The sequence below is a fragment of the Megascapheus bottae genome, chromosome 2 (genome assembly GCF_031878675.1).
Source record: "Megascapheus bottae isolate mThoBot1 chromosome 2, mThoBot2.hap1, whole genome shotgun sequence".
Taxonomy (NCBI): domain Eukaryota; kingdom Metazoa; phylum Chordata; class Mammalia; order Rodentia; family Geomyidae; genus Megascapheus; species Megascapheus bottae.
In genome coordinates, this window is record NC_143510.1 from 26,444,292 (window position 1) to 26,459,476 (window position 15,185).

Below are 15,185 nucleotides of genomic sequence, written 5' to 3' on the forward strand. Positions count from 1 at the left end.
TAGTAGTCATACTTAACACACACATCAACTTTGGAAATAGAATAGTTAAAGTATGGAATTTTATTCTATCTCATACCACATAGAAATATAAACATATTATCAATTATACAGAATGCAATGAAGAAAGCCAGATGCTGAAGTGGGCATATGTTAGATGCATGTGAAGACATGATTGATCTGAAGTGAGCATTGAGGGAACTTTCCAAGATGAGAGAACTGTGCTCCCAATTATCCTTGTGTCAGAAGTTACTAAGTCAATTCTAAACATGTGTACACTTTTACTGTATGTAAATTATACCAATTAAAAGGAAAAATTAGTGGGTGGATGGAAGTGTTATACCTGTTTCTTTATGGAAGAAATCGTTGTGCTTTCTCAAAGTATAACATACAAAAAAATTCCAAACCAAGTCATGGTCATTTTCCTCATCCTTCTTCCCTGAACCATTAACTGATGCATTTTCACAGTCTTGGGAGAAATTGTCAAGAGTGAACAAGACAATAGAAGCAAAGATATACATAGAAATACTGTTCTTTGAAAAGACATCATTTTCTGCTTGGCTAAATTTAATCCCTTAGCAGAGGATTGCATTCAAGCTTACAGTAATATGCTCAGCAATTATAAGTAGCATGCAGGATAATAAAAGTTATGCCATGCAGAAGAGTAAATAACACATTTAAAAATGTTTATGAAGAATGGGAAGATAAGTCAGGTGCCTGTGGCGCATGCCTGTAATCCTACCTACTCAGGAGGCTGAGATCTGAGAACTGCAGTTCAAAGCTGGCATGGGGAAGAAAGTCCATGTAGGCTGTGGCTGGAATGGTAGCACACCAGCCTTGAGCAAAATAAGCTTAGGAACAATATGAAGGCCCTGAGTTCAAAACCAGGACCAACACAAAAGAGAGAGGTGGGGAGGGAGGGAAAGAGGAGGGAGAGAGACAGAAGGGAGAGAGAGGGGGAAAGAAGGAAGAAGGAAGGAAGGAAGGAAGGAAGGAAGGAAGGAAGGAAGGAAGGAAGGAAGGAAGGAAGGAAGGAAAAGAAAAGTACAGCTACTTGCAAACCTGTTCAGTTAAATGGGCAATTATAAAGATAGCTGTGAATTTAAGAAAAATGTTTCATCAATGAAATTGATGAATGAAATTGATCAATGAAATAACAGATTGTATTAGAAAATTACTTTCACGAATCCCATACTAAAGTGAATTTCTTAAGGATTTATGCATTTAAAAACACTTTGCTAAGTGCTGTATCAGCTGCTTTGTCCTTGAAAGTAGATGGAATTAAGATGACACTGCTTAACAGTATCTGATTTTCACAGAAATATTTTTTTTCATTTACCAAGGGCTTAAAGAAATTTTCTATAACTCACTATATGGGCACTTACTCATGATCTCAAGTATAGGATGATTTATCACAGTCATATTTGTGGTGTTTTGGTAGATGTGGAAGATGGCTTAAAGAGGGAGCTCAATCTTATCTAATGGGAATGAGATTGTTTCTATTCTCCAGTACAGCATAAGCTTCCTTGTGCTGGAGATGCTTCTCTGTGCTGCTGTGAGTACACAACAGCTTCAGCCTTACCCACCTGTGCTGTCCGTATGTATTTTCCTACTTGTCTCTCTAGTCCCCTATCCTGTAAAGCATTTAATTCTTCATAACAAACCTCTTGCTCTATAATAAACACTCACTTTGCATGCAGACAAGTAGGTTGATACACAGATAATACACCTTCTTGATCCATTCATCAATTGTAGAATCTCCATACTGACTTCCATTATAGTTGCACTAATGTCTATGCCCACCAATAGTGTACTTTACCCTATCCCTGGCAGATGCTGTGTTCTTGATGGATCAGCTAAGTGACCTTGACTACATGCCTTAAGGACTCCTAATTTCTCTTTCCTTGTCAATTCAATTAAAGCCCATAACAACACTCAAAGTTTGCCTTTTAGCCTTACCTGAGATATGCTGGTATATCTAACAGTCCTGTGCCTTTGTCCTTCTTTTGCATCCAAAAATGACTTCCATATTTAGTGGCCAAACCATAGGCTTGCTGGCTTGTTCTGGAAGCTTCTTACAATATCCCCACATATTTCTTGTACTATTAAGCATTAGAAATATCCTCTTTAACATGCTTATCTGTCTTGTCTTCCAGAATAAATGGCAGCTACTGGGACCCTTGCTTATAATTTTTATAATCTTCACAATATCAAGCATATTGCCTTACATATGGAAGATAAATCTTAACAAGCCAAGTGCTTTTGGTTACTTTTTATTTTATTTTATTGTCTGGATAATGTATAGAGGGGTTTCAGTTACATTCATCAGATAATGCGTACATGACTTCTTGAACTTTGAAACCACTTCTCATGTTTTTGTCTCCTTTTCCCTCCCCTCACCCTGTCCCAATCATCTTGTTTTCTCTCCTTCCTTTCCCTATCTCAAATAAACAAATAAACATATATACAATATACCAGGTAACAAAGTCTTGCCTTATTGCTCTGGGTAGGAATTTTAATACTATATTGAAGAGGAGTAGAGACCGTGAGTATCCTTGTCTCATTCCTGATTTTAGAGGAAATGGCTTTAGCTTTTCACCATTAAGTATAATGCTAGCTGTAGATTTGTCATACACAGCCTTTATTATATTGAGGAATGTTCTATGGATTCCTAGTTTCTCCACAGCTTTTAGCATACAGGGGTGTTGGATCATGTCAGATGCTTTTTCTGCATCTATTTAGATGATCATGTGATTCCTGCTTTTGATTATTAATTATAGATCAGAAGCATTTTCAATTTTTCTTTCTTTGTGCTGTTCCCAATTGGCACAGCACTAGTCTGGATAAGAGAAGAATTATCCAAACTGAATAAACTTACTCAACTAGTAAAAAAAAAAATCATTGTTAGCATGTAGAAGCATGGTTCAAGTAGTAGAATGACTGCCTGGCAAAACCCCAGCATCACAAGAAAAAAAAATTATTCACCATTTAAAAGACTGGTAATAACAATAATAACAACAACAATAATAATAAAATCAAGCATGGAGGCACATACCTATAATTCTAGCTATTTAGGAATCAGAGACTGGGGGAATTTTCATCTGGACAAAAATGTTAGAGAAGCTGGGCTCGGTGGCTCACAACTGTAATCCTAGCTACTCTGGAGGCTGAGATCTGAGGAACAAGGTTCAAAGCCAGCACCGGCACAAAAGGACCTGAGACTCTTATCTCAATTAACCTCTAGAAAACCAGGAAGTGGGGCTTGGCTCAAGGGTAGGGCAGTAGCCTTGAGGTGAAGAGCTCAGGGATACCATCCAGTCCCAAGGATAGGGCAGTAGCCTTGACCTGAAGAGCTCAGGGACAGTACCCAGACTGAGTTCAAGCCCCATGACCACAAAAAAAAAAGTTACAGGGCAGGGAGTTTGGCCTAGTGGTAGAATGTATGCATGAAAGCCCAGGTTCGATTCCTCGGTACCACATACATAGAAAAATGTCGGAAGTGGCTCAAGTGGTAGAGCTCTAGCCTTGAGAAAGTCCAAGGACAATGTTCACACCCTGAGTTCAAGCCCAGGACTGGCAAAAAAAAAAAGTTAGAGAGAGTTACTCACTCCTGATCTCAATCAGAAAACTGGGGATGGTAGAGCATACCTGTAATCACAGCAATTAGGAGAGATAGGTAGGAATATCATGTTCTAAGGCTGACTTGGGAGGAAAAATACAAAATTCTGTCTTAAAAATAAGAAAAGGTTTTTCTCAAATGGTAGAGTACCTGCATAACAAGCATGAGGTTCTGAGTTTAAACACTAGTACTATCCTTTTTTTGTAGTGTGGTAACAACAGAGTTCCTATGAAATATCCTGGAGGAGAAAGGTAGCCCTGCCCATCAGCCTGTGAGATGGCATTTGTTATGTTTGCCCTCTGTCTGCCCAGAACATCTAGCTTACATAAACACAACTCGAATGCTATTTGCACAAAAGCCAAATAATGTAAGTGAAAAACAGTTGCAATTGATTTTCAGGTTTTTTCTAGGCTGAGCCTTTTTAGTGCTCATCCTTCCGTTTGCTGATGACTTAACAGTAGAGTCTGCAGAAATGTCTCCCCTGATTTTTTTTGCGTTGGCTATAAAATACACAAAAGGTAATGACTCTCATAAGCAACACGTTGTGAACAGTGTCAAAACATGAGTGTGAGAAAAAAAACTGGTGTGAGTGTTACAGTGCCACAATAATATCTCTCTCTCTCTCTCTCTCTCTCTCTCTCTCTCTCTCTCTCTCTCTCTCTCTCTCTCTCTCTCTCTCCCTCCCTCCCTCCCTCCCTCCCTCCCTCCCTCCCTCCCTCCCTCCCTCCCTCCCTCCCTCCCTCCCTCCCTCCCTCTCTCTCTCTCTCTCTCTCTCTCTCTCTCTCTCTCTCTCTCTCTCTCTCTCTCTCTGCCAGTCCTGGGCTTGAGCTCAGGGCCTGAGCACTGTCCTTGGACTTTCTCAAGGCTAGAGCCCTCCCACTTGAGCCTCAGCACCACTTCTGGCTTTTTTTCTATGTAAGTGGTACTGAGGAATCAAACCAGGGTCTTCATGCATGCTAGACAAGCACTTTTACCACTAGGCCAAACTCCCACGCCCAACGTCTCTTTTTTATACATGTAATTAAACATCTTTACCTTATTTCATTATGGTTAATTCTTACCAGCTCTCCTCTCCTGATGATTTCTTGTTTTTATTATTATTTTGTGCTGACACTGGGGCTTGAACTCAATTCTTTCAGACCTCCATCAGCTTTCCTATTCAAGACTAGTACTCTACCACTTAAACCACACCTCCAGTTTCTGCTTTTTGTTGGTTAATTAAAGATAAGAGTCTCATAAACTTTTCTGCCCAGGCTGGCTTTGAACTTGGATCCTTAGACCTCAGCCTCCTGAATAGCTAGGATTACAAGTGCAAGCCTTTGGTACAGGCATAACGTATTCTATTCAATGCCAAAAATAAAGAAACAGAGAAGATCAACATTCTTCTAAAGAAAAGTCCTGTTTCATCCTCACAGTATAAACACAGCACACAGCAGTGGCCTTTCTTGGTGAAGAATCCTCTGTCTTTTGGAAATACGTATTTGTGTCTGCCTTTACAAGCCCATTATGAAAATTGTCATAATTAAGACTAAGCTAAACTAGGAGTTAATGTCACAGTCTCCCATGAGATTTGAGTCTTTAATGTTTCTGTCAATTGTTTGCTTGCCTTCTAATCCATAAAACTTCAGTAACTCCCCATGGAGCTCCTCATAAAGTCCACTGAATCTACTTGATGTCTTCCCTGTACTAGCATTAATCATTAAACTGTGTACTGCATCACTGATATTAATGGCTCTACAGAGAACATTCCACTGTATTTTTTAAATAAAAATAAAAATGCTATTTGAGGGAAAAAATGATGCATATCACTTTCATGATTTTTCTGCCACCACATGCGTAAATGTAGGTTTTTAAAGTAATAACTGATTTGGGGATGGGAAAGAGAATCACAGAAATAGTGCGACAAAGGGCAAAGAGTGATCCAATGCAACAGCAATACTCACAAGACACTATGTTAGAAATCAGCTTTGTATCTTGTGAGGTGGGGAGGAGAAAGCAGGAGAAAACGAGGGAGGAGGGAACAATGTTTGACAAGAATTGAATTCATTTCCTTATTCATGTAACTATAACCCCTCTGTGCATCACCTTCACAATTAAAAAAAATAATAATAACTGGCCTAGCTACTCAAGAGGCTGAGATCTAAGGATCATGATTTGAAGCCAGCCTGGGCAGGAAACTTCATAAGACATTTATCTGCAATCAATCATCAGAAAGCTGGAAGTGGCACTGTAGCTCAAAGTGGTAGAGCACTAGCCTTGAGTGAAAAAGCTCAGGGACAGAGCCTAGGCCTTAAGTTCATGCCCCAGGACCAAATAAACAAAGTAATAATTGGTACCCAATGAGGACAATGCCAGTTGGTGTTATGCTTTCCTTTGATGAGATGCAATAATATTTCCTTCCCAGTATATTTTAAATAATTAAACCAATAATGTACAAGCTTTCCTTCTAACATGAGCATTCCTTGTTTTACATAACTGATATCTTAAATTTTTATGCATAATATATTCAACTACATGCACTCAGTCTAATCCCAGGATCCTCTGAAATGGGGAATATCCACCCACCTTGACTTTGCAGCTTTTCCTTTTGTTTTACCAGGCCAATTAGAGATTTCTATAGTTAAACTGTCCATGTGAGAGTTTAAAGCCTAATACTCCCCCCCCCCTCTCTCTCTCTCTCACACACACACACACACACACACACACACACACACACACACACACACACACATACACATGGATCATATGAAAAGGCTGGGAGTGTGGAAGGTGCATGAACGTGGAAAGGATACACAATTAGCTCCAAAGAGTCAATCCACTGTTGAAGTTTGGGGTGGGAACAGGAAGCTCTCTTTGTTAGAAATTTTCCATAATGATTTTTTTAAGCTGAGGAATAAAATTAAATATATAAACTGATTTTTCTCAAGGTGCTTTGCTAGAGATAAGAGGATCCTGGTGGCTGGGTGTTAAGCCAGCTCCGCCCCCCACGTCAGACACACGTGCCTCTAATAGAAAATGCCTCCCCCTCCAGCTGGAATCTGGCTAAGTAGCTTTGTGGTGCAGAGCTTGGGGCGTGGCTCTGAATATGTCAGATATACAGAAACAGCTAAACCTCTTGCGTTCTCATCTGCAAAGAATACTGTACCTCTGAAGGCAACATGGCCTACATGAAAGGATGTTTCCTAAAGCTGCCTGGATTTAGGGAATAAGGCAATAAAATAGCATATAGAAAGGAGCTCGACTTGCTGTGTGTAAAACGTAATGGTGCTTGGCGAAAGCTGTAACTCCAAATTCTATGCTTTTCAATATAAACCAAGGCCTTAGAAATCTATCATGTTGTGGGGGGTGGGGAATGAACCCTACTGCAGTATTGGTGAGAATGTAGACTAGTACACCTCTCTGCATAGCAGTCTGGAGGATTCTCAAAAAACTAAACATCAATCTTCCCTATGACCCAACCATACCATTCCTAGGCATCTTCCCTGAGCACCATGAGCCATGATATGATAAGAATACTTGCACATCCATGTTCACTGACGCACTACTCACAGTAGCCAAGCCATAGAAATAGCCCAGAAGTCTGGCAATAGATGAGTGGATCCATTAGAAAAAAAAAAATAATGTCACTTGCAGGGAACTGGATGGAACTAAAATAAATCATGTTAGGTAAGGCAAGCTCAGAGACACAAAGAGCACATGTTCTCTCTGATATGCAGAAGTTAGATCTAAAGTGCACTAGGATATGACAAATTATACAGCATTCTAGATACTCACGTACAGTGAGACCAAAAGCGGATGCTCTCAGGAGAGAATCAGAAAGGTGCAATGCCTAACTTCCTCTTCATATGTATACAAAGTCATACACATAGTGAAGCAAACTCCAAGATATGGAAATAAAAGACTTTGTAAATTTTTGATGATTCTGTCTTTTTTGCATTATACATGATGCATTCCCATGATTATCTTCAAAAGTACAGGAGGCGGGCACAGAACTCAAGATAAAAAGGGTGAAAAGAGTAGCAGTGAAGTTCACCAGATATTGATGAAAGCAAACAATACAATTTGTGGGAAGAGACAGGAGGGAAAAACTAGGAGAGAGAGAGGGAACAGAAGACACTGTAAGAAGGAAACATACTCAGTATGACTCATTTAATTGTTACCATTCTGTAAATCACTGCTGTAATACCAATAAAGTAAATTAATTTTTGTAAAGAGAAAACCATCATGGATTGTTTTTGAAATTACGTAAGGGCATATAAAGCAATGAAGAAAGAAAACCACACTGAATCTACAACTTCTGGATTTCAAGTATCTCAACAATCCACTAATGGTAGTGTGTCTCTTGTTTTTAGAAAGTTCATTGGACATGCTGGTATTCAAGAAATCAGAATTGTCTGATTATTTTTATTAGCCTGCATCAGTTACCATATATGAGTATATGCTAGTTGTACAAAAGGCTTTCGTTGTGATATTTTCATGGCTGCATACAATGTGTCCTGATCAAGTTGAGTCCTTCTGACTCTTCGTCATCCCTTCCCATTCCTGCACTTCTTGAAACAATTTCAAGAGGCTTCATGGTTCTATTTTCATATATGTGTTTCCTGTATTTCACCTCCACCATTTTCACTCCCATACTGTCTCCATTTTTCCCCTTTCCTACTGGTACACGCCCCCAAAAACAACCTGCTTTATACTTTGGTCATTCATGTTTAAGGACTAAAGTGCACATAAAAGAGACAGTGGCTGGGAGTTTGGCCTAGTGGTAGAGTGCTTGCCTCATGCACGAAGACCCGGGTTCGATTCCTTGGTACCACATACATACAAAAAAGCCAAAAGTGATGCTATGTCTCAAGTGATAGAGCTCTACCTTGAGAAAACCCGAGGACAGTGCTCAGGCCCTGAATTCAAGCCCCAGGATGATAAAGCGAGAGAGACAGAGAGAGAAAGAGAGAGAGACAGAGAGAGACAGAGAGACAGAGACAGAGAGACAGAGAGACAGAGGGGGAGAGGACATGTCTTTCCCAGTCTGGTTTATTTTTCTTAGAAAAGTAAATGATCCCTAGTTTCATCCATTTTCCTACAAACAATATACTGTTTATTTGGTCGTGGGCATTGTCCCCCCCCCCCTCTTGACTTTGCTGCTTTCCTTTTGTTTTAAGAGACCCTAAATTCTTCAGAAGCTTAGTCGGCAGCATGCTGGTGACAAAGAGATTTGCACCTACGTGAGACAGCAGGGCCAGCTCGTGGTGACAGGTGACGGCAGCATTCCTGTTGGCTTCCATAAAATATCTCTGCGTGCGCTTCCGTTCCCGCTCCAGTTTCTTCTCCAAGGCAAGCTGGGATGTAGATAAGTTGTCTAAATACTTCATCATGACATCAGATATCACGGAACAAACTTCTACAATGTCGGGACGAGTCTCAGCATCGGGAGTGAGGCACCTGAGAGAAAAGCAGCTCACTGTAACACCAGTCAATGCTGGAATGGACCAGGGGTGGGAAGGGGTCACTGTTAAATGCTTCTGTGGATCCCCAAGGCATTTGTACTCACAGAACCTGAGATAAGAAAGCCAGAATCTTGCCCAGGCCCAGCGTTCAAGCCCCATGACCCACAAAAAGAAAAAAGAAAGAAGGAAGGAAGGAAGGAAGGAAGGAAGGAAGGAAGGAAGGAAGAAAGAAAGAAAGAAAGAGAAAGAAAGGATAAAAGGAAGGCAAGCAAGCAGAATCTCTTTGAGTCAACACTTCTCTAAAGGCATTTGCAGCCTGGCGCTGGTGACTCACTTCTGTCATCCTGGCCACTCTGACGACTGCCATACAAAGCTAGCCTGGGCGGGAATTTCCATTACACTCTCATCTCCAAGAAACTACTCCAGAAATAAAAGGCCAGAGGTAGAGCTGTGGCTCAAGTGGAAGAGCACCAGCCTTGAGCAAAAGCAGCTCAGGCACTTAGGCCCTGAGTTCAAGTCTCAGAACCAGCACAAAAAAAAAACGTTAGGCAGAACTGCCACTATGTTTGAGAAAGCAGAAATTACAAGGAAGGAGCTCATAGTTTAGGCCCTGGTTCTCATCCTGGGTCACAAAATGGGTCTTTTCCAGGTGCACAATGTCATTAATAACACAACTTGATTAGCATGGAGGGGAGGGTTTTTTTTTCTGCCTTTTTTTTTTTTTTTTGCCAGTCCTGGGCTTGAGCTCAGGGCCTGAGCACTGGCCTTGGGCTTTCTCAAGACTAGAGCTCTACCACTTGAGCCGCAGCACCACTTCCAGCTTTTTTTCAGCACACTGTAGGTAGGGGCATTGCTCAGCCTGGTACTTCTAGAAGGTTCTTCTGCCCACAGAGCCCATTCAAAAATCACTGCATTACTTCTGTCATCCACTAGAGTACCTCGCCTATTTTTAAACTCAATTTCTCTAGATTTGCTGAAGACCTGTGTGCTTCTCCTAATACCTAATTTTCACATCTTGTCTATAAGTTCGCACACAGTCCATAGTTCATGCAGATTTCCCAGGCACAGATAACTCCATCCGTGTGTGACTGTTCTTTTATAACACAAGTCAAAACAAGATTCCAAATGGTAACTTGGGAATGATTCTTACTGAATATATTAACCATGAGGAGAACACACACAAGTCTAAACCAGGCACAAAGACATTATTGTATGCTCTGTTTTTTGCTTTTTCTTTTCAGATTCAAAGGCAATCGACTTGCCTTTTAGCATCAGGACGGATCTCATGTTTAACCATGTTCATTCTATGTGCTTATTATGTACAAAGTTAGGCAAGAGACTGGTGCTTAAGTAATATTTTTAAGTTGGACAATATAACTCCTTTGCTCAAAATGAGCAAAGTTTCCAGAATGCCAGAAAAGGTTCTTGTTGAATTACCCCTTACCTCCTCCGCTCTCCTTACCCTAACAGCACAGCAACATTCCTATCTGCAGCCTGCCCAAAAGCCCAAGGCTTTCCAAATGGCTCCTTGACCATTTGGTTGATTTTTTTTTCTTTTTTTGGTGGTGGTAGTACTTGATCTCAGAGTCTGGGTACTGTCCCTGAGCTGCTTTCACTCAAGGTTAGTGCTCTACCACTTAGAGCCACAGTGCTAATTTCAATTTTCTGGTGGTTATTTGGAGATAAGAGTCTCACAGCATTTCTTGCCCAGGCTGGCATTGAACTGTGGTCTTCACATCTCAGTCACCAGCGTAATGAGATTACAGGTGTGAGCCACCGGGGCCCTTTTTTATCAACTTGCCAAAATTCAGTCTTTCAAGCCCCCAGGAAAAAGATGCTTTAGACTATTCTCACACACACTTACTTCCCTGTCTTATATGTTCTCAGTGCACTGTCCACATTTAACTACCTAAAACTACTTTAACTATCATTATGTTCTGGGGTGGAGGAGGAGAGTTGATACTAGAGTTTTAAACTCAGGGCTTTGTTCTTGCTTGGCAGGTACTCTACCACTTGTGCCACTCTTCTAGGCCCTTTCTGGGTTGGTTATTTTCAAGACAGTGTTCATCTTTTTGCGCCTTGGCAGGACTGGACTTCACTCCTACGTGGGCTTTCTCTGGACACCAGAATGAGAGGTACGCGCCACTGTGCCAACCACTGGTTGAAACAGAGTCTCAATTTTTTTCTTTCTTTTCCTTCCTTTCTTTGTTTTCTTCTTTTCTTTCTTTTGTGTTTATATTTTAGTCCAGGCTAAGATTACATGCTTGAACCCAGTGTAACAAGCAAAGAATGTATCTATCCATAACCAAAAAAAAAAAGCTTGCTGAATACCTTGAGATTCATTGGAACGCCTCCTAACAGAAGCTCCAGTTTAGCCTCATTGCTCTAAATGACTCTCCATTTAGAGAAACTCCTATGAGGAACTAAAACCATCATAATGCACAAGAAATGCTAATAACAGAACATCTTTAGCATGTAATATGCATCAATGATTCTCTCGTCAAATAAGCATAAAATGTCATTCTAAAATAAGATCTGACAGCTTGTCCCCACTCTGCTCTATAAGAGCAAACAGAAGATATTAGAGGGACAGAGTGCTTATGAGGGCCATTTTATGTTTTATGAAGCCAAAGGTTGAAGTTGTGGTGGCAGTGTAAAAATTCACTCATCCTTAGAACTCGCAGCCGTCATCAGCTCCAGTGCTAGACAGTTAATGTCATCAAGTCCAGAGAGAAAACTCAGGCAATTAGGATGTTTTGTGCATAAAAGAAAATGTTCTTCCTTTCACACAACAAAATAAAACAGACAATACTGTCTTCCAGTGTACTGGAAGGCAAAAATAGAAATGCTGGTACCAGGCAGAGAAATAAGATACATTTATTTTCAACTCTTCAGGGATGCAATTTTTTTCTCAATGTAAACGCTTACGAGGAAAGAAATGTTTCATTAACAAAAATATGCTTATTGTACCATATGAACAGGAAAACAAAAAGTAATGTTCTGCACATTAGAAGCACAAACAGTGTAAGCACTGCCTGGCAAGAACATAGAGAAACAGAGGGGATTAATTGTAAAATGGAAGAAAGAAAGCATGTGTGAGTAGAAACAAGAGGGGCTTGGTATTTTGATACATGCCTGGAAGCTCTGCTTTTAGAAAGCTAAATCCAGAAAGGCAGGAGTTTGAGGCCAGCCTGGGCACAGACCAAGGCCTTATTAGAGAAAAAAGACACAGAGAAAGAAACCCAAAAGAAAGAGACAGAGGGGAAGGAGGCAGGAAGAGAAAGAGGAGAAAGGAGGGAGGGAAATGAGAAGGAAAGAAGAAAAGATTTGGAGAGGGAGAGAGGGAGGAAAAAAGGAAAACAGAAATGGAGGGAGGGAGAGAAGAAAGGAGGGAGAGTGAAGGGAAGGAAGAAAGCAGGGCGAGGGAAGGAGAGAGGGAGGAAGGGAGAGAGGGAGGAAGGAAGGAAGGAAATAGATTACAGTAAACTTTAACCCTTTAAGGTTGCCTTGTATTTCAAAGACTATCAAATTACTAACTACTCTGATTATTAAGATGTTTTTGTGCTTATAAGTTGTCACTGTCCTAGATTTCTTCAAGAAAAACAGACGACTATAAGAGTATAGGAAATTTGAAATTGTTCCTTAAATTCTTTTAGAAGTTAATTTTTAAACACTAAAAATCCATGACAAATTAAATATATGGTTTCATGTATCTCACAGTTCATTTTGGTTTGGGATCCAAATTTTCTGAAGAGAAAACTGGGTAATGTGAATGCAGGCAATGAGAAGTCTTGAACAACTTTAGATGGAGAGAACATCTGTTCCAGAATATATTCTGTAATCTTAATTTATACCTCGCTATAAAATTCCATTGTCAGTTCTAACTTATTAAATTGAAAGTACCTTCAAGAACATTCTGCCTGGAGTGCCCAGATGAGTAGTTGCCACCCTCTGCACCATGCCAGAGAGGATATGCCAGGCTGCCAACCCTACCATCTCCACCATGGAACAGACACAGCTGGACCTTGGCCTGCTAGTAACTTTCACCCCTTCCTTTTCCTCGACTTTTGTTGTCCAAAGCTCCCTTCTGGACAAATCCAATTCTTTTCATAATTCCAATATCATCCCACTCTGAAGTATTTTTGAATCCTCTTGGGATTATAACACAAATGTGATGACATCTTCCTCCGGACAGTGGAAAGAATCCCACTTCTGTTCACACTCCACATCACTCCACCACCAAAATGGACACTGCCTCTCAGTGGACAGTGGATGTCTCTTCACACAGAGATATCATGGTAGCTATCACAGGATGGAAATAACATCATTATTGATAATAACATTTATCTCTGTGGAGGATGTGATGATGCTGCTAAACCAGCCCATGAGGTAGTTACTACTGTTTCCCACATATCACAGATGAGGAAGCTCGGAATTAGGAAAGCTAAATTGAGTGGAAGAAGAGGCAGTAGAAGCCAGTCAGTTTCAGAATGCAGCGAGGCTCTAAACCTTTGCATTGTAATGTGGCGATCAGATGCCTCCACCAGTCTGTTAACCAGAGCAGCTTGTGCACTGACTGCTGAAGAACCCTCCTGCTGCTCAGCTCCACAAAGCAGAAACATGTCTCTCTGCTGCTCCCTCCCCTTCTGTTCTTTGTGGCACTCAGTGCCTAAGAAAGGAGCAATGAAGTGAGAAAATACAGACTTTTCTCATAACATCTTCAGTACTTAAGGTAAGTTTCCCAAGAACAAACACCAGAGGACCGAAACAGAGCATGAAAATGAGCACTTTCTATTGTTCTTTCTTTTTTGTATGGTAGGACTGGGATTTGAACTCAAGGTCTAACCTTGCTAGGCAAGCTCATACAGCCATACCTCTAGCCCTTTTGGCATTTAGTTCACATGTTTTATTTAAGTGCCAGTCTTAGATAATGACTTTCCTACTCTGATGAGGGGACAAATAATGCTGGTCCCTGTAAGTAACTAAGGCATCTATAACTAGTGCTCAGCCAGTAGGAAGGGAGGAAGGAAGAAAGGAAGCAGGAAGTAAGTTAGGAGGAAGTAGGGAAAGAGAAAGTAAGAATCTGCCCTGTGCCAGACTCTGTTCTAGGAACTGTACAGGCTAAGAACCACAGCAACACACTGTCTGCTATTGAGTTTACGCTCTGGTGGAGAATGGACAAGCAACAGATGAGAAAGTGTACAGACGTGTAATACAGGGTTGGTGGGTGGGTGCTATCCGCTGTATAAAGTGTACAGATGTGTCATGTGGGGTGGGTGGGTGCTATCCGCTGTAAAGTGTACAGATGTGTCATGTGGGGTGGGGTGCTATCCGCTGTATAAAGTGCACAGATATGTAATGCAGGGGTGGGTGGGTGCTATCCACTGTACAAAGTGTACAGAGGTGTAATGCGGGGTGGGTGGGTGCTATCCGCTGTATAAAGTGTACAGAGGTGTAATGCAGGGTGGGTGGGAGCTAGCCGCTGTATAAAGTGTACAGAAGTGCAATGCGGGGTTGGTGGGTGCTATCCACTGTACAAAGTACACAGATGTGTAATGTGGGGTGGGTGGGTGCTATCCACTGTATCAAGTGTACAGAAGTATAATGCAGGGGTTGGTGGGTGCTATCTGCTGTATAAAGTGTACATAAGTGTAATGCAGGGGTTGGTGGGTGCTCTCCACTGTATAAAGTATACAGATGTGTCATGCAGCCTGGTAGGTGAGTGCTGTCTGCTGTAGAAAGTGTACAGATGTTTAATGCAGGGTGGGTGGGTGCTATCCGCTGAATAAAGCTGGCCAAGGGAGCAGAGAACCCAGACAAACACAAGGCTGCTAAACATGGGCTCCCTGGCAGGGTCACATTTCAGACCCGAGGGAGGGCGGAAATTTCAGGGAAAAGAAGGTAGAAGGCTAGAGAGCAGGCAGGCAGTGGGAGGGGGTGTGGAGGAGACTTGAGCAGGGCAGCCTGTGGGATAGGGGAGTCTGGGCAGAGTTTGTGGGGTACCAGTAGACAGAGACTTCACTAAGTTCCTTCTACATTGTAAGTAGAGCTTCTGACTTTCTTTGAAAATGTATAATAAAACACAAAAGTAGGAATCAGGAGCGAAGGTCAGATCTCAGCAATAG

At 41.3% G+C, this 15,185-nt stretch overlaps 1 protein-coding gene across 6 annotated transcripts in view; it reads right to left on the reverse strand.

The window, feature by feature from the left end:
* Positions 1 to 15,185, reverse strand: part of Nek10 (NIMA related kinase 10) — a 134,265-nt gene that overhangs the window by 51,016 nt on the left and 68,064 nt on the right. For all 6 annotated transcript variants that reach the window (XR_016533408.1, XM_090322485.1, XM_090322467.1 and 3 more), the window contains one exon: positions 8,839 to 9,055. Coding sequence is in view for 5 of the 6 variants with exons in the window: in XM_090322485.1 (XP_090178611.1) it covers positions 8,839 to 9,055 (217 nt within the window). In the remaining variant the exon portion in view is untranslated. The remainder of the gene's footprint in view (positions 1 to 8,838; positions 9,056 to 15,185) is intronic.